Source organism: Lipophrys pholis (assembly GCF_963383615.2).
Source record: "Lipophrys pholis genome assembly, chromosome: 7".
Classification (NCBI taxonomy): domain Eukaryota; kingdom Metazoa; phylum Chordata; class Actinopteri; order Blenniiformes; family Blenniidae; genus Lipophrys; species Lipophrys pholis.
In genome coordinates this window covers 24,323,570-24,342,399 of record NC_137638.1, presented here as the reverse complement: position 1 = coordinate 24,342,399, position 18,830 = coordinate 24,323,570, and the positions used below count along the sequence as shown (strand labels likewise).

General features: G+C 42.0%; 2 protein-coding genes across 6 annotated transcripts in view; both read right to left on the bottom strand.

Annotated features, from left to right (window-relative positions):
* The window catches only part of gapvd1 (GTPase activating protein and VPS9 domains 1), a 28,236-nt gene extending 21,967 nt beyond the window's left edge, over positions 1–6,269 (bottom strand). For all 5 annotated transcript variants that reach the window (XM_080467716.1, XM_080467718.1, XM_080467720.1 and 2 more), the window contains exons 1-3: positions 6,116–6,269; positions 498–715; positions 9–276 (exon numbers count right to left, since the gene is read on the bottom strand). In XM_080467716.1, coding sequence (XP_080323842.1) covers positions 9–276; positions 498–682 — 453 coding nt within the window. In that variant the 5' untranslated portion in view covers positions 683–715; positions 6,116–6,269. The remainder of the gene's footprint in view (positions 1–8; positions 277–497; positions 716–6,115) is intronic.
* Positions 6,270–9,789: 3,520 nt separating this feature from the next.
* unm_hu7912 (un-named hu7912) lies at positions 9,790–13,002 on the bottom strand (the record flags this gene model as incomplete). The annotated part of the gene is made up of 1 exon (XM_080468046.1): positions 9,790–13,002. The coding sequence occupies one exon, from the start codon at positions 13,000–13,002 to the stop codon at positions 9,790–9,792; it is 3,213 nt and encodes a 1,070-aa protein (XP_080324172.1).
* Positions 13,003–18,830: the final 5,828 nt, after the last annotated feature.

The following is an 18,830-nucleotide window of genomic DNA, read 5'->3' as shown; positions in this document are numbered from 1 at the left end:
TCTCTGACCTGGAGCAGGTAGCTCTCATCCTCCTGCATAATACAGTTGCCATACAGCGAGGTGAAGACTGTATGGATGACGCCCTGTGTGTGCTCCTGGTTCAGCCTCTCGCCCGCCACCAGGCAGGACGCCACCAGTCTGGGGTTATCCCTCAACCTGGCCACAAACTCGCCATAGATTGTCTCCTGGAAACCCAGGGTCTTGTAGCCATCAATAAATTGCGTGTCTTCCAGCATTTTGGCATGTTGGCAGCATTCGGCCGGAGAGGCCTCCGCACTACAGAACAGAGATTTCATTACAAGCATGCAACGCACAAGTTTTACACAACCAGATGATCTCATTTTACATTTCTTTTCACCAGCTAAGTGGTGGCGCTAAAAGAAAAAAAAATTATAATTATTTGGATGTTATGACATACAACCTGATTTTAAGTAATCAGCTAAATTAAATCCAAACCGATGAAAAAACAAGGAGTGACTAGCGATGCCAGGTCTTACCTAGTGAGAATAAGACGGTCGAGGTTGATCCTTTGCTGCTTGGCGATCCAAGCAGCCCTGTACAGCCTCTCGGCCGTCTTCAGCACATCACTGTTGAGCCTCTGGATCAGCAGCTTCTCTGATGCCACATACAGCCGCTCCTGCTTCAGGTGGTGGGCCAGAGTGCGGATGTCTGGCTTCACCATCTTCACAAGCTCGGACAGGCAGAGAGGTCAAATCTGCACAAGGGAACAAGAAGCAATGGAAACAGGTAAAATGAGGCGCATACATGGAAGGGGAAACTACACAAAAGCTCCAACAACCGTTAATAATATGTCAAATTGACAAAAACACACAAAAAAAGTAGAAGTTGGCTGTGTTGAAGGGGAACTGTTGTGCCTGTCGAGAAAAGTATGATCAGCCATTGAAAGCGATTACTTAATGTCTTCTGGGGCGATGTTGAGTCGACCAGCTTGTGTCGCAAATTCTATTGAAATAAGCCCATATTAGGAGTTGTAAGAAAAAGAAAAACTAATAATCTGAACCTAAACAGGTCACCTGTGCATCATAAGGCTAAGACAAAGAGACAGATAATCACCAACAGCCAACTTAAGAGTCAACAGTTAACCTAACAAGCTTATCTTTGAGTGACTGACGGAAGGAGGACCGTCACTTACAGCAAAGAAACACAGGCAGAGAGGGAACATGTGAATACTCAGCACAAAAAGGCCGCCGTCAGCCAATATCCGCACTCCAATGAACTCGAGAAGTATTCTTTGTGAATGGTTGGCATTTACAAAAGATTAAATTATCTTGACAAATGCTTATTTTTTTCACAAATCCTATTAGATATTTCAGTTTTGCTGAATTTACTTGAAGCAGAATCACTCTGATCGAAGACCAGCTTAGAATTTATGGTTGAATAATGCAAAAGAAGTGATGATTTGCATTCAGTGTGGTTCACACACTGGACCGGTAACAAGAGAAGCACACCCTTTCTCAAGCTTTGGGAGACGCGACACAACCGAAAATGCAAATCACTCATCCTTTTCCAGATATGCACAGCCAAAACATACAACCCAAGCCGAGTGCATGAAATTCGAATGATTTCTTGGTGAATCCTTTCAACAAAAGCCTCTTTGTGGCTGGTTGCTGACATAGAAAACAGCGATTGAACTGTGGAACTGTGGAGTTGGAGCTCTGGGATGAGAATGAGACGAGACTGACGAGAAGTGCCTCGGAGTGGGGATGACTGCGAGGCAGACTCTCGCTCGCAAGCTAACAGACAACCACAACATTGGAGTTGATGTGCCTGACAAATCAAATTGGTTATGCAGATTTAAACACATAATGATAGGCTCGACAATGAATTCCCTGGCAAACCTAAATAAAACAGCGATTATGGATCTCTAATTACTCCTCTGGATTGTCATTTTGTTAGAAAACAGAAAACAGGCCAGATATGAATTCAAATACACATCGAGCACGATCATTTTCTTTATCTAGGTAGAAATAAAAGGTTATTTATGGGGTGCTGCTTCAAATAATATTAGCTGGGTAATCCGGCAATCAATACAATAACAAGCAATCCTACAGAGAATAAAACATTCAGCTATTTAGCAATAAAACTGTCAAATATGTAACACGTTACTTCATTATATATCAATGTACTGATGATTGCATCAGTTCGGATGACACATTTAGCAATAGCTTGATTCTGCAAACATAAATACTGAAAGTCTTTGATGTTTTTTTATGATCCAAAGACAAAATCTAAATATCTAAATATAACACATCGTCCTGCAGTAAGGAGATATCTAATAGCATGTATTTATAGTGCCTGTAAATCCTTTGCTGAGCACCACTAAGTGGAGTCTGTGATACACGCTGATATATTGCACTAATTTGCAAACTATCAGGAAACATAATATACATTTAAAAGCTAATGACACTTCCATCAACATAAAAGAGTCAAAACAGATGCCTTAAAATGTCCTGATTACATATGTTAGACGGGATTTAAAAAGGTAAAGGCAAAATGACTGGCTCCTTCAAGAAATATTTAAAATACCTATGTGGGCATATCCCAAGAAGTAAAAATATGAGATACACTTAAAATACATACGCAACCAATAATCCAAGTGTTGACTCGTATCAACTTATCAAAATGTGTGCAGTATATTCTATAGAAAAGCAGCAGAGAGCTCGACCATGAAGACTTAAGGTATGAACCATTAATGACCAGTAAATAAGGCGCTGCAGAGATTTGCAGTCTCGCCTCGTGGTGAGAGAGTCCCAGGTCTGAGGCCTTCCTGCGCAGAGTTTGCAAGTTTTCCCTGTGTGTGAGTGGGATTTCTCTGGTTTCTTTTCACAGACGAGAAACAAGAATGCGAGGCCAATGCGAGTTTGCATGATTGTTTGTCTCTCTGTATTTGTTCTGTGACGGACTGTTCTACTCTGCCTTCGCCCAAAACCCCTCCGAGACCAGCACCGGCACCCTGTGTCCGGGTTGAATGAAGCTGTAGAAAAGATTGATGGACATCAAATAGCATGGAAATCGTTTTGGATTCAGTCGTTTCAAAAGCCCGAAGACAAAGTTAGGAAATCCCCTGATTTCACCATCAGTAGAAAAGAAGTAAGCAGGTCCTGTGTTATCAAAAGCAACTACTTGTAATGTATGAGTTACTTTTCTTATGTCCCAATGGGGAAAAGCAACGGTAACTTTACTTTGGCTGGATTCCATTTGACATCAGAAAGTAAACATCAACAGGTTAAGAGCAGACTTGTGCGCACTCAAGTCTGCATAGCTCACATACTTGGACAGAAGTGAAAAAGCAACTCGGCTATTAAGTGGCGAACACAGAGGTTTACTGCGGTTTGTCACAGCCTCGTGTGCCCCTCAGCTGCAACACAATCCACAGTGCAGAGCTACCTGGTGAGTCAGTCATGGAGAGCTCTGAGGAACTCTAAAGCAGAAGAGAAACCAAACCATCGACGGGATAGTCTACAACTCAAAAGTTGGTGTGAGAAATATACTGTCAATATCTGCTTAAACCCATTACAAACAAAGGGAAGGTGACGACACGAGGGGCATGGTATCAGAAAAGACAGGAACATTAAACATAAAACAGAAGGAAAATATAAATTCGGAAATCATTTTTAAAATGCAAATCATGATTTTGAAGAACTAAGCAGCTCCACTGTACACACAAACCGAATCCTGAAACAAACCTGGTTTTAATACACCTTCTAAGGATTTCACTTTCTACGGAAGGTATCTGTGGTGAGGAGACATCCTCTTCACACTTCCTTTTCCCATAATTTCCTACACTTCTCAGCAAGCAAGGGATGTTTGGCAGAGGCTTCCGCAACAGACTGATTCACCTGCTACACAGTGTGATGTGGCTTTCAGAAACTTTGGTATGACTTTATAACGTTGGATCCCCATTAAATCTAAGGTGACAATCACATTGATGCATTTCAATTTACAAGAATAAAAAAGTTATCCTCTATGTACTCTAACTACACCTCAGCTGTTAATTATGAAATTAATAAAACTAAACAAGATTTGAGAACGGGGACTAGGGATTTATCCTCTTGCTCTAGTCCTGTCTGCATACCACTAATGACAATTACATTGTGGGCAGGTTTTTAAAAACACTGCGATTACACAAGTGAGGTCCAGACGAGCACTCACACGTCCCATTTAGGTTTTTCCTGCCAACATTCAGGACCACCACTCCCCTAAAGGATTGCCTCACAACATCCACCGGTCCTGATGTAGAGATGGGAAATCCATTCATCTTGTGAGTGACACCATATATACAATTTTATCCTTTTTAGATCTGCATTTCAGGAAATGTAGGAACCTTATCGAAAAATATGACCGTTCATACTGAATAACTTTTAACAACATGGGCATTGTTGACAAAATCTTGAACCAAATCTTGATTGACTTTAAATATGATATGCAGCTACATACAAGGTGGCAAACAAACAACTTCATAAAAAAACAAGATTTGATATAAACACGATCATTTTAAATTCATGTCATCACTTTTAGGATCAAATCAAGTTAAGACGGTTTACTGTCAAGAGAGCAATTTCTCGTTTTTGATGCATTTCTGTTACAAACTGGAGGTTTTTCTTATCTGGGGAATGATTTTAAATCCAACCAAGCTTCCTGACAAACTGATAAACGGAACCAACTGATGCCTATAAAACACAATCCACAGTACAGAATAAAACCGCTTCCAAGAGATCGTAGAAATCCTGTTGAATATGAATACACAAATATTTTCCCCAAAACAAAACCTTAAACTGAGACAAGCGCTGTCACAATACAGTGAGGCAAATGTTTTGACATACACCGACAAAAGAAAAAGAAAAAGAAAAAAACCCTAGCTCTTCAGTTTGATGTCCTGTTAACTTCCTGTAGGAATGAATGAAGCACTGACTCGAGGTGGAGGATTACATTAAACCAAGTAAAAGAGTACTAATGTTGGAATCCATATCAACAATACTGGCATTCATTGCTGTGCCGACTGAAAATAAAAAAAACCTTTAGAAACATGCATCCTCTCAAGTAATGCGTGAGCCCAGGAATGACTGTAAATCCCATTTCAAAGCAAAAAGAATGTGATCCACTGGTCACACTTGAACATTAAAGTCATCCCTTGCTTAAACCTTGATTGACCCAATTTCCTGGCAATGTGCAGTCACCACTATATAGAAAGAAAGTCCCCTTTACTGTGCTTTAGTCACACCTGATAAGCACTCTGGCCAAACGTAACTTACTGGAATGTTATATATAACTCATATTATCACTGAGAGACGTGACTTGATGTGGCATGGATGAAGGCTTACCCAACAGCTCACTGCATCTGTGTCAATGTTAGTGTAAAATATTTCATTTAGCACATAGAAAAGGGACAAATCATCACATTCAGACACACATAATACAGTTTAAGAGCACGAAATCAAAGGATGCTGAGATATTACACATGTAGAATTTAAACATGAATTCAGAATAGTGATAACTGACGGTCTATTTCCTGGCCTAAGCAGCATGATCGTGTCTAATTGTCTGACTGTACATGACTACAACTTTAGGCATGTGGGTGGAGGCACACTGGATACTAAAAGGTAAGGTAAACATTCAACACCGCCAACGTCTCCAGGTTGTTGTGTCCTTGGTTTGATGGAAGCACTGGACGAGCCAGACTGACCGACTGAGGACAACAAATCAAAAGAGGTTACGTCGATTATTCATTTCGCACATCGTCCGCGAGCTTTATTTGCCTCTTTATCACCGGACGAGCCGAGCAGCATATCAAATATACGACATAACTAATATTTAGCCAGCTAAATGCTATGTCGGCAAACTGACAGAACTCAGACCGAGCTGCGAAAACGGTACTAGTCAAGAAGAGGCTTGAGTTAGAATTGATTTAACCGGTAGCAGTAGCTGATGTAGCCGCCTGCTAACGTTAACCAAGTTAACCGAGCTAACGCCTGCTAGTCAAACACGGTCAGCTAAGCTAGCTGGTTAGCCGCGTTAGCTTAGCCTCGGGCTGCAAGCTCCCCAAGTGTGCCGAATGTGCCTCGCGATGCGCGCTAACTTGAGTTCGGCGGCTTACCTGGCGTGGGTTACCCTGCGCTGGTTGCTCGCAGTGCCTCTAGGCGCGGCTGATCATGAGATTTGTGGCGTCAGGAAGAGGAGTTTGTCGGCGGTCAGCGGGACTCACGGCGGCTGCTGCAGGAGCGAACAGGGCTGTCATCCGCTGTCATCACGAGGAGACCTGCGCACCGCGCATGCGCACGAGCAGCGCCTCTCCACTTAAAGGGAGCTTCCACACTAACTAACGAACTGCACACAAATACATTCAAATACACGGTACTTCTAATAAAAGCTGTTTAAAATATTTACTTTATATCGTGTTGATGTTTAAGCTTTGCCGGTCATCTTACACTAGAGCAGGGATGGGCAACTAATTTTCCCAAAGGTCCACATGAAAAATCGACTTGAATTTTGCTCAATATGAATTGTCTCATGATAGGATTCCGTTTTTTATACAATTTGTATGAGCTCTGCAACACCTTTTGTCAGAGCCATTCCCAGTCATTGTCTCTTCAGTAAATAACAAAATTAAACCTATATTTTTTTCCTTTTTTTCCACTGTGAAACACAAATATTTTGAGATAACAATTGCTAGACTATTACAATGATATACTAATGGCCAATAACGTGAAATATGTGACCATTTTATTTGTTAACAAAAGCCGATAATAAGAGTAATTTTCTTGTGATTCAGGACTTCCCAGTGACACCCCGAGGGCAGGTGAGAAAAGGTCAAAGGTCACATTGGGCCCGGGCCTCATGATTCCCAGGTCTTCAGTCGGTCCTCAAAATCTGGGGCTGGCCTATCCACCTGAAAGTTGAAAAATTCAGGTTATCAGGGGAGTGGCATTTTCCCAACATAATTTCTTACTTTCATTATCTGAAAGAGAATCATGACAAAAGAAATTAGCAAATAATGGTAATAATTGTCCTTCTTTATCTGTGGGTATAGTTTATAGTGAATTGTATAATTTCTCAAAGTTGTTGTGAAAAGTGTTGGGTTTTTTTAAGAAAACATTATTCAGTAATTCATTTTGAACGTGAAATGAGGCTTTTATTTCTCTTTGATTCAAGCTAGTGAAAGTAGTGCATGCTCTTCTCCACTAGGTGGCAGTCTAATGATGTGAAAAAAGTAGCAGGCGGCACCAGCACAGTGAAGTGAATCAGGTATTCATCCATTCATCTTCTATCCACCTGATCTAACTCAGGATTGCAGAGTAGTTTAAGTCGATCCCAGACAACACTGATCAGGAGTCAGGGTGACCTGTCCACCCATGCACACAAAGACCTGGGTATCTGATGAAATGGTGTCTCTCAATAGACTGTATGGTTATGTGAATGTTTGTGGGAGGAAACCAGAGTACAAGAGAGAAACCCACACAAGCACATAAGAAGACTCCTCAGCTTAGAACTGAAACGTTGCACTTGTCTACTGTGAGGCCAGAAAGATAAATCATCCTGAGGCCTAATTTATATCATAACCCACTTTCATCTTGATTATTTATTCATTTATTTATTGAAGGCATGTTTAGCTCTCTTCTAGAATACCTACAGTGGCAGGAGAAGTTCTTGGTTGGGCTTGGGTGCCTTCCTGTGTTGAGTTTGCATGTTCTCCCTGTGCATTTCCCATCAGTACTTCCTCCCACAGCCCCAAAAACAAGCATTTAATGGACACTGGTGAGTCTAAATTCTCTGCAGATGTGAGTAATTTTCTGTTTGTGTTTGCCCTGTGGCGAACACATCACATGTCCAGAATGTACCCTGCCTTTACCCATGGTCAGCTGGGATCAATTGCCTGAGTTGAATCAAGTTCTACTTAAAAATAAATAAATGAATAAATGAATGACTCAAAATTCTCATACAATGAGAGTCAGTCCTCTTAACATTCTCACTACAGAGCCACCTTATGTGTTGGTAGATTTGGCTCTATTTGGGTTTTTCCATTGATTAACAGAGCTATAGAGTTCCCGAGCAAAACAAACTCTTAAATGTGTAAGTTACCTATAGAGTGACTGTGCCCTAACCTAAAACGCCTCCCTGAAGGTAAGGGCATAGAGAGCAAACTGAAAATGGCCTGTGGCTCCACATCCAGAGCACTCCTGGTGATATGTCCGTGTTTGTGTTAACGATTCAAAAAAGAAAAAAATAACAGCTCCAGGGGGGCAAAAAATACTCCACCATTCCATGAAACATCCGCAAAAGGTCAGATGATAATAAAGAAATAGCTCAGTGTGTAAAGAGATTGCTAAGGATTGAGCAGGAGTGCACTGATTTGTGTTTGTGTAAAAAGTCAAAGACAAAAGGTCACTCATTAAATTCCATTTATTATATATTCATATACGTATAGCTATAAACATCACAAAATATAAAGTTGAGGAAGGTCTTGCACAAAGATCATTACTAAAGTAAAAGAGCAACCTTAGTTTAGTCAACAATGACAACGTAAGCAGGCATATCATCATATCCGGGTTCAGTGCTATGTTAGGAACATTCTCATTTTAGAATTTGTGTTTTAGTGCAAACAGATTCATTACAGCTTTTGGCTCAAAGTATTTTTTTTATTTATAATAAAATAGGATTTTAATATATAGATGTTAAGGTTGCTCTTTTATTGCATATACTTTAATTAAGAACATACTGTTGAATTAGTTATAATAAGGTGTCAGGGTCATGATGTTCGAATTACGTAATACTCAATATATAATATACCTCTTACATTTCAAAGCATCAAACTGTGTCTTCTTAACATAATAAATCTAAATATAGGCAATATCAATATTAAAATACCTGAATATAAATAACATGCTTTGAGCAAAATAATTATTCATTTACAATGGTAGTTCATACAACCTATATGTCTAGAGCTGTTAAGTCTTTAGAAATACCTAACCCTATACATTGCTTTGTGTCAAATGCATTTTCTTTCCTGTTTTTGACTGAAGGCCACTTTCAAACAAAGCAATTTATATGATAATGACATCAAGTCTAGCCTTAAGATGAAAAAAAAGTATCCAACTGAAAACCTAAAAGACTGGGAAAACAAACGGGTGGCAGGATTTATTTTTTCTTGGTGTCTGAAATAACAATTAATATAGCAGAAATTTTTAAAAATAAAATAAAATAAAATACAGACAAAGCCATAGCATATCAAGAAAAAAAATATCTAATTACCAATAAACAGTTGTAATATTACAACCACTCAAACAAGGTTCAATCAAAATTTCTGATATAACATTTGCTGGAAAAATAAAAAGTGGGAGACCATAACAATATGAAACCTGGTTCGGCCAACTATTATGCGGCAGCAATGAAATGTGGACTTCATATATATTGTGTGCTTCATACATTGTCAGCAGAAACTGCACAGATCATACATGTTCACATCTTAAACACCTGGATAACTGGGATTGTGCCTAGTCTACATGCAGGGTAGCAACTCTTCTGTGTGCAGCAACAGGATCAAAACAAGCCAAAAACAACAGAGGACAACCTTTAAAGTGGTGTGGCGTGTGCATGTACCTATCTGTGTGTGTGTGTGTGAGAGAGAGAGAGAGAGAGAGAGAGAGAGAGAGAGAGAGAGAGAGAGAGAGAGAGAGATCCCATATCCATGTTCAGTTCATTTAATCACACCGTGTATTTACAGTATGTACATTTAGTGTAGTTGACATCATTATCATAATATTTAGTGCTATGCTATATAATATCATCCAAGAGATTAGGGGTACCCACCCAGTCCAGTGTTCTTGGCTCAGATGCAGCCATGATCATGCACATGAACTGTTTCCCTGTTCTCTTGTCTATTGGGTAAATAGTAGTAGGAGTGAACCTTTTGTTGCTCTCCACAAACTCGCACAGCTGATTATAGATTTTGGGGTACTCGTGACGAAGGAAGACTCCCCTGGTCCTGAGCTCGCGCTGAATATTGACAAAGCAAACCTCCCTGGCCTTTCTTCCATCCTCCCCCTCCTTGTCAATGTCTGGTGTGCCTGGAGGTGGAGTGAGGATGAGAGTTTCCATTTCACTCTCCGTCTTCAGCACCTTTTTGTCAGGGCTTGAGGAGGCCAAGGACACCTTTGCATATTTTCGAACTGTTGGCGCTTGGACCCTCGGAGAGGGTCTGTTAGGCACTAGTTCACCAACAGCCACGGATACATTCAGAAGAAAACATTCATTGGGGTCGTATTCATTACCTGCCTGCTGTAAATCCTTGCAGTATTCACCAAGGTTATCCTTGAACCCATCCAGTTCTCTGAGAGATAAGTATGTCGGAGACATAAGGAGGCTCTCAAGTCCAACTTGCAGGAAGTTGTCAGCTGTCTCCGGATTAGCAAAACCCAGAAAGAGAACGCCTCTCCCTCTGGAGAGATAGCCAGCTTTTGCAACACGCGAGAACGCTTTGTGTATTTCCGAGTTTTCTCGGCAGAACTTGAGAGTATGTCGACAGACACTGCTGACACGACCGTACAGGCATGTCTCTTTGTGGATCTCCCAGTCATCCCTGCGACAATTTCGTGAGCAGTAAAAGGTGTAGCAACTGTGACACGATTTGAAGTACAAGCAGGCGTTGAACATATTTTCAACCCTGTTGCACTTCTTGTTAGCACACACCATGGTGTCATCTTCATCTGTGCTGTGGTCTGGAGAACATTCCTCTGCGCTCCTTTGTAAAGCATCGCATCCACTATCAGGATCTTTGATTGTATCGGGGCTGGATTTAGAGGATGGGAGCTGTGTGTTCTGACCTCCTAAGTTTTCCAGTTCAGATGGTCTTTTGTCTTTCTCATCGTCTTCTGTGATGAGTTGTTTCAGCTGGTCTATGAGGTCTTCACTTGACTTTCTGCCCGTCGGTGGTTTGTAGTCAACAACCAGATCAGCTAAGAGTTCATCCAGCTGTTCCAGACTCTGCTGAAGGGAGAAGTTGTTGTGTTTCCTGTCTTTGGTGAAGTCTGTTGTGTCAGGTGGCTGCTTCTGAGGGGCTACTCTTGGAGATGGTCCTTTTTCATTGTCCAACATGTCCCAGGTGACAGAGTGGACTTCACGCCGCCTATTGTTGCCTGCACATAGGTCATTGTCCGTAATAGTGATTTCAGGAGTTACGAACCAGTGGCCACTTTTTGTATTCCTCCAGGGATTGCTCGATCCCCTCTCCAAGGAGGTTTCAGAAAGTGACAGGGCAGCATAGCGCCTGGGTGAACTTGAAAGATTAAGTATTACAGGTTGTGATGTAACATCTGAGGGCGGTGCATGTTTTGCTTGGTAAAATAGGTTTTCGTAGCTCCGTCCACGTGGCACCGATTGCTCTCTGTCATGTCGCGGAAAAAGAATGTTGTCCCAAGACTTTGAATGGTTTTTGGCCTCTGCTCCAAGTCGATTTGTCTCGGCACAGCTGTTGATAAACCATGGGGGTATACTGGAGTCTGGCCTCACTCTTGATGGCGTGTGCTGCGAAGACTGGTTGGAGTAACCAGATATACTTGAACGATACCAGTCATCTGAAAACGCCTGGGAGATTCGGGGGCGTCGACGACCTTCTGTGTTATATGGCCGTGATGGAAAGTACTGCTCCTCAGGACAGCCGTACGGTTTGGAGTAGAGCAACCTTGAACTGTTCATATGATATGGATTGAACCGGCTGTCCTCTCCATAATAAGCTCTAGAGAGTGGCGTTTGAGAAATGTACGATCCTGCCTCACTTGTAGAATAAGGTCTACTGTATAGAGAGTTCACTGATTCTCTATTGGAAAGATGGTCTGTGTAGTATGACCTCACAGGAAGGGTGTGCACCCATCGAGTCCTTGGATCATACTGACTCGTCATCGTACTACCATGGCTAGTTAAACTGGACCGATCATCCTGAAAGTACGTTCTAGAATAGGGATGGACTGGATACCGAATAGCGTCCTCTGTGTAGAAAAACTTTGTGGGTATGTTGGGATTAGAGTAAGCTCTATGTTCCTGACTGAGATATGGTGCTGTCGGTGATGGCACCTTGTGCACGTCTACATGCTGATAAGAGATTGGAGACATGCTGGTTGTGTATTGGTATCCTTGTCGAAAATCTCCACTGTAGCATTCGCTTGGAGTGGGCGTTGGTGAGGAGACAATCTGCCGTGGTACGTACAAACCTCTACTGCTACTGGCATGGGAGTATCTCTGCCAAGGATGGTCAGTCCGTACATTGGGAACCTGCCTTGATGCATGCTGGAGCACAGCAGCATCTGGTTTAATGTCCACGCGGCACCTGACATGAGGGGTTATGGCAGGTTTATCTGGTTTGTCCTCCTCAAAGCAGTCCGACACATAGAGGGGAGCGTGAGGTTGCAATTTGATGGGATGCACCTCGTTCAAAAAAGCCCTGTTTGAAGAAAAGGACTCTCGCTGTGTTTCAGAAGTTCTTGAGGGATCCGACACAACCTGAGGCGCATCCTTCCCCTTCCTGGCCCCAGGAGGAGACACGGAGATGGGTACAGGCGTTAGAGTCGCCTTAACGCGAGGAGCACTCTTAGACCGGGATCTCTTTTTAGAGTCTGACCATGTGAGATGGCTTGTTTTATCTTGCGTGTTGTGCTGCTGGAACTGCCTGGTGTTGAACAGATCAGGAGATGAAAAGCGAAGATGTCCCGGCTGATCTAGTCCATTCCACATGAGATCTTTGTTCAGTGTCTGATGGTCAGACCTCTTGTAAGGGTACTCCATTGAGGAAGAAAAGGGCTGTGGGTCATCCAGCGACTCAATAAAGTCAAAACTACGGCAGTGTCTTTTATTGATGATTTCTGATTTATCAATCATTTTCGAGTCACATTGCTGGGTTGAATGGAGAGAAATGGAGCGATCACTGACAGGATTTAGAGTAATATCCTGATACAGGGTTGATGCCAGTATATCAGGAGGATGCGTTCGTGTCATCTTAGAGGAACTTCAATGCTCTCCATTCGGTGTGATTCATGATTAACACAGCCTGTGGGAAGAAAGAGATGAAAATGAAGCAAATGCAATTAAATCAATTTCAGTGTAGGATTAAAGTCATAAAAGAAAAACAAACTGAATGTCAGATACAAAAACATCACATTTGGGTAGAATTTAAGTTTCACTTCACAGCTCTTTTCATCACAGATCAGTAAATGCTATTGAGCAAATGTTTAACAGGCATAGTTTTACAATTACCAAGTAAAGCAAACAGTTATAGTCTCAACTCAACATTGTACCTTAGCAACACAAAACTCTATCTTTCATTTTTTAAAGCCAGTGAGTCAATAGAACTGTGTGACAATTTGCTTGTAATCAAACTACAACAAGTGAGAAAATTCCTTTAGGTAACTGTCAAAGAAACCCACAATACTCACAATACCTTGCACTACTCAGTACAAGAAAAAGTACAAGACAGAATAAATCTGAATAACAGAAAAAATATATATATTTTAAATCTAGTTCATAATTCATGAACGTTTACATAACATTTACAATAATCTTGCTCTAAGTCTATTACCTCAGAGCAAATATACAAACACAAATATCATGTCGGTAAAGCTTGTATCAAAATTCCACCGATACAAGGTACGCAGTTAATGCTTGTGAGTCACAGCTTAAAGAGCAGTTTATTTTCAGGTCTAAAATATTTCGACAATGGATTTTATGTGTCACAGACACACGTGGGCTTTCTTGTTGGCACTCACCCACAAGCCAACCCTGAGTTACCATCTGTTCACCGTGACGAGAGAGTACTGACCAGCCGTCCCCCTCTCATGTCTCTACAGCACACCTAGAAATCATGTCTGTTCCCCACCATCCCCATCACACAATAAACACACTCTTAGTCACTCATTTGCAATTGGTCTCTTATATTTTGGGATGTTTCAAAAACATATCAGAGAGCAACCAATGCGTGTAATTTGTGGCTGTTTCGTGCAGAAATATATGCTTATTTATCAAAAGAGAGATTTTGTAAAGCACCATCAGGTTGAAAAACATTGCATAAGGATTCCAGATCACATGACAGTAAGTTAATCAATTTAAAATATATTTTCCAATGATATGGCATTGCTTCTATTACAAGTTATAAATGCTTGTTGAACCATGTTGCTGCGTGACTAAGATATTTGTGATATCATCTATATTTCCTAAACCTAAATGTAGCGCAATTCATAAGAAAAGTTTGGGATCCTTCGTAGTGCAGATTCTTACTCTACTATTATCTGCTACTCGATCACTCCCGGGACTATAGTGACTAATCTCTAATTATTGGCTGAATTCCATCATTGCAATTTGGGACAGATTCTGTGTCATTGGTTCCAATGTAATAGAAAGAAAATATGAATATCCTATTAATGAAGAGTCACAAAATGATAGGAATATCTATTTTTTTCTGAATAGATAAAAATGCTCTTGAAATCCTCTTACTTTTAAGCTTCAAATCATTTCAGGTTTGAACAAATAAACCTGTGTCAGCAAAACAGAAAAGGTCATAGTATAATTTTTTGTTATAACACAGAATAGCAGCAAATGTAAAAATGTAAAAATGTATAGGGCGCTGGTTATTATTGAACCAGGTCAGATTTAGTTTAACTACCTTTAACCTCTTTTTAAATGAAATATGATATTTAGGCTATGTATATGAGACTTGTGAAGAGACATAATTCTGGCTAATACTTTAAAATGAGCAATTTTTCATGGTTGTAATTTTAGGAATGTGTTTATATTTAGAGTCATACGAAAACACAATTATTGTAATTTCAGAACTTTTACTGATATTGAAGTGATAACTGATATTTTTGTTGCTGTTCTACGAATCCAAAAACATTATCAATCTGTGTTTCTCAAAAAGGCAGTGGCTTCACTTTAACACAAGAATAGATATGAACAATTTTAATCAACTGCTTATCAATTATTGATGTGAATGGGATCATCAATGGGCATGCATCAGTGCTATTAAAAGTGGTCTCTGACAGAAGACGCACAGAATATTTAGAATATTCGTGTATCAAGTCAGTAAATCTGGGTTGAAGGGTTATTAAAACAACAAGTGTGGAGAAAAGTAGCTGATGTGTTAGTTTACAATTAGAAGACAGATCATTTCCATTCAGCAAATCTGTGCATTCCTGCCTCCACTCATCTTCATGGTCTGAGGCTCCTATTCAGCAGAGGCACTACACGAGCACAAGTATAAAACCACATGCCCCATGCTGTCTCCATGGCTACAGCACACAGCAATGGAACCATTAAATGCCCCTGCAGTTGAACACTGGGGGCAGAAATCTCAGTCTGGAGGGGGAAACAAATGCTTGATAGGCTAATCAATGTGAATAGCTTCAATATCTGCGGGGGCATATTTATCCCTGGCAATCAAGAGCAATTATATCGAAGGACGGAACAACAATATTGCATAACAGCCTATTCATAGAGCCCGAGCGCAGTATTTTCCTTTGCACTTATTTCTGCACGAGCCTGTGGGTTTTCAACGCAGCCTCTTGTAAATTGAGCTCATATTTATTTGGTTTAAAAGCAACTCGTCCTTTTCGTGGCTTTTTCAAGACAAAAACAAATACAGATTTGCCCGAAGCCTCCCTGCGGGCCCGCACAGAGGCGCATCCAGCCTTGAAGCCTCATCAAATACTTGCTGTTACGCACTCGGGCACCAAATGTTTTTTATTTGGGTAATGCGGCACGCACGGCCCTCCATCCTCCCCCTCTGACCCGATGCTTTTGAGCCGGGCTGCAGCGGGTTCAAATCAGGACGAGAGCTGGGAGGGGGGACGACTTCGGCTAAGTTTGGGATAATTTCGGATTTCCCCGAGTGGGAGAAGAAGAAGGCCGTTACCTTACCGAGAGTTGGTCGGATGCGGCGCGCATGACGGACGCGCCGAGGTGCAGCCTCAGTCCCGCTGCACCTGCTGCGAGCTTCCCGGAGACAAACACTACTCGTCCTTCATGCCGCCGTTACATGTTGTCTGCTTCAGCCTGCGATGCTCCTGCACTCACACTGCCTTCGTGTGTGTGTGTGTGTGTGTGTGTGTGTGTGTGTGTGTATGTGTGTGTGTGTGTTTGTGTGTGTGTGTGTGATGGGGGGTAAGGAGGAGGTGTGTCTGAGCCTGCGCCTGTGCGCGTGGATCTGGAGGCGTGGTTGTGCGTGTTTTTATGAGGGAGGAGGAGGACTGAGGGAGGGGTGATCAGTCTTGGAGCGGCACTGCGGTCTCGCTGTTCATCTTTCACATCTCGAGTTTTAAGCATTCACTGTGTGGGTGTTTTCCCAGAGACCTGCTGCTGCTGGTGTGCTCATCCTGCAGTGTGACGTCCTGTTTACTGCGAGCAAAACCAAACGTGACTACTCAGTTTTTTACAAAGTTTAACAGGCACGATCGAAACACTTCCCTGCAGGTTGAGCCTCTCCTCCTCCTGAAAGGTCCTCCCACACTGATGATCCAGGAATGATGACGAGTAAAATCCGTCCTGTGCCAATACACAGCTTTCTTTTTCATTATTTAATGTGGTTGGAGTTAGTTCTTTTTAATAATAATAATAATAATTCCAAGGCGACATTCAAGCATAAAGCAACATCTATGTTGTTGACTCATACATTAATTAAACTGTTGCAGCGCTTATGAATTCTGTATAGTCAGACTCCAGGAGTTCATATCACGGTATTAATTCAACACGGGGGGGGGGGAAATTCTTATTGACCATTGCCGGTGGTTTATAATCCCACATAACCGCTGTAGTTTGCTTTTGTTCTCCACCTGTGGCCTAAAGTCTTACTCACCACATCCTTCATCATGGTGGCTGTCACAGAGGAGCATGAAATTATTACCCCTCAGATGCCTTACCCTGCAAATATCTGATATCCATTGACAAAGTCATTAATTTAACTGCAGCAGAGCCTGTATAAAATCCTGACCCTGTGCTCTTCTGATAGACTTCTCATCTGAATAAACTGCACCTAAAATTTGCTCTCATGCCTCATGAATGTCCGTAATGCAACATGTTTCCAGTACAACTAAATGTTTTCTCCCATTCATCCTCATGTGGTTTATAATCATACATAACTTTCTTTGGCTTGCTTTTTGTCATCTGGGCCTGAAGTCCAACCTTACCACATCCTCTTGCATTGTCTGACTTCAAGATGGGAGCTGTGTTATCACATCTGCCCCTGTCTCACCTCGCCACGTCCCTGTGCATTGTCTGAATAGATGATGGGGACAGTTGGCAGTGAGCCTCGGCCCCGGAGCATGTGACTGCCGCACAAGAACTGCTTACTGAAGCACTCTCATGGCAGATAGAAATCAGTAGACAAACTGTGCAGAGGGTCAGGCTGAAGATCGTAATGATTACTTAGCTTTGACAGACCTCATTTCGTTACAGGGAGGACAGCTTTCCACTCCTTGAGCAGGGTATATGATAGGCTTTTTTTTTTTGCTCTCCCCCGCTTATTGCTATCTTCACTTTTCTCTCCTCGCGCGCGAGTTGCAAAACACCGCAGCTCACCGAGACTCCATCTGTGACATAGCGCGTGTATGAGACGTGATTCAGAATACAGTGGATCTCACATTGTGCAGCATCCAGCCTCCTTGAGAGTGCGATCTATCTGAGCATGTGTGACTCACTCTCCCCAACACAGTGAACTGGCATCAGTTTGTGTCAGCTGTTGGTTTGCAGGCATAAGTGTCTGTCAGCTGGCCGCTAGCAGGTGTCTCAGGCACCTCCTAGACTCCGTGGAGAGGAAATCAATGGCTCTCTGTTGATTAGACGTCCCTCTGATGGGGATCAATCAGGCTTATACCACCACAAAGTAACGACATTAAAGCAGAACAGTGCTTCACTCTGTCTTCACTGCTGAAACAAGCTCTCATGCAGCTCAGTAAACAACCTTCAGCTCTCCAGCTGTCGCCAATTAACTCTATGTAAGATTCAGTGACTCCCTGCAAACTTTCTTTCTGATGTCTGCCCCTATTGAAGGGAATTACACAGGATGTGCACACGGTACAGCCAAGCCCCGTTTGCTCGCAGACTTCGGCCCAAAAATAGGCAGTGCCGCAGTAATCCAAATGTATTTTGTCGTTAAGCGAAGAAAACACGAAAAGCACATTAGATGAGCAGAGTAAGGCGAGCAAATTCAGCTTCTTCTAGATGTCACGCGAAGCCCCCCGGGACCCTTGAGATGTTCTGTATGACCCCTGCAGTGATGAATATTTTACACAACCAGAATTAGACCTCTTGTATAGACATACTGCTCAATGTTATTGGCTCCTGTAGATCCACCCACATTCGTGTGTAGACACTGGGATTCAGTGGGTTCTCATTCAGAGGGGAGTGAAGTGCAGCAGTGGTGACTCTGGAGGCTCAGTGGGACATGCACACAGTCTTCCCTTAATTCCAAAGAAACCCTGCTTAATTCCTCAACAAATTAAACCACTCAATCCTCTCGGTGAAACTTTCCTGCCCCAGACATCATTTACAGCTTCAACAGTCCATATAGTGCTTTCATGAGGATTTCAGACGAGTAGTAGTTGGATGCCTTGTTGGCTCAGTGGGAACATGCAAAATCCACATCACATTATTTGCATTAGAATTGTAGGTTTTTCCAAAGTGAGGTAGAATTGTTTTAGGCCCTAATGGACGGTGTTCCCAGGTCACTGATATGCTCCATGCGGGGAGAATATTAAAGAAATGTTGGTGATAGAATAGGCTTTATTGTGATTTTCCGACTCTTGATGATGTAATTATGTTTACCTTGGCTGCACACA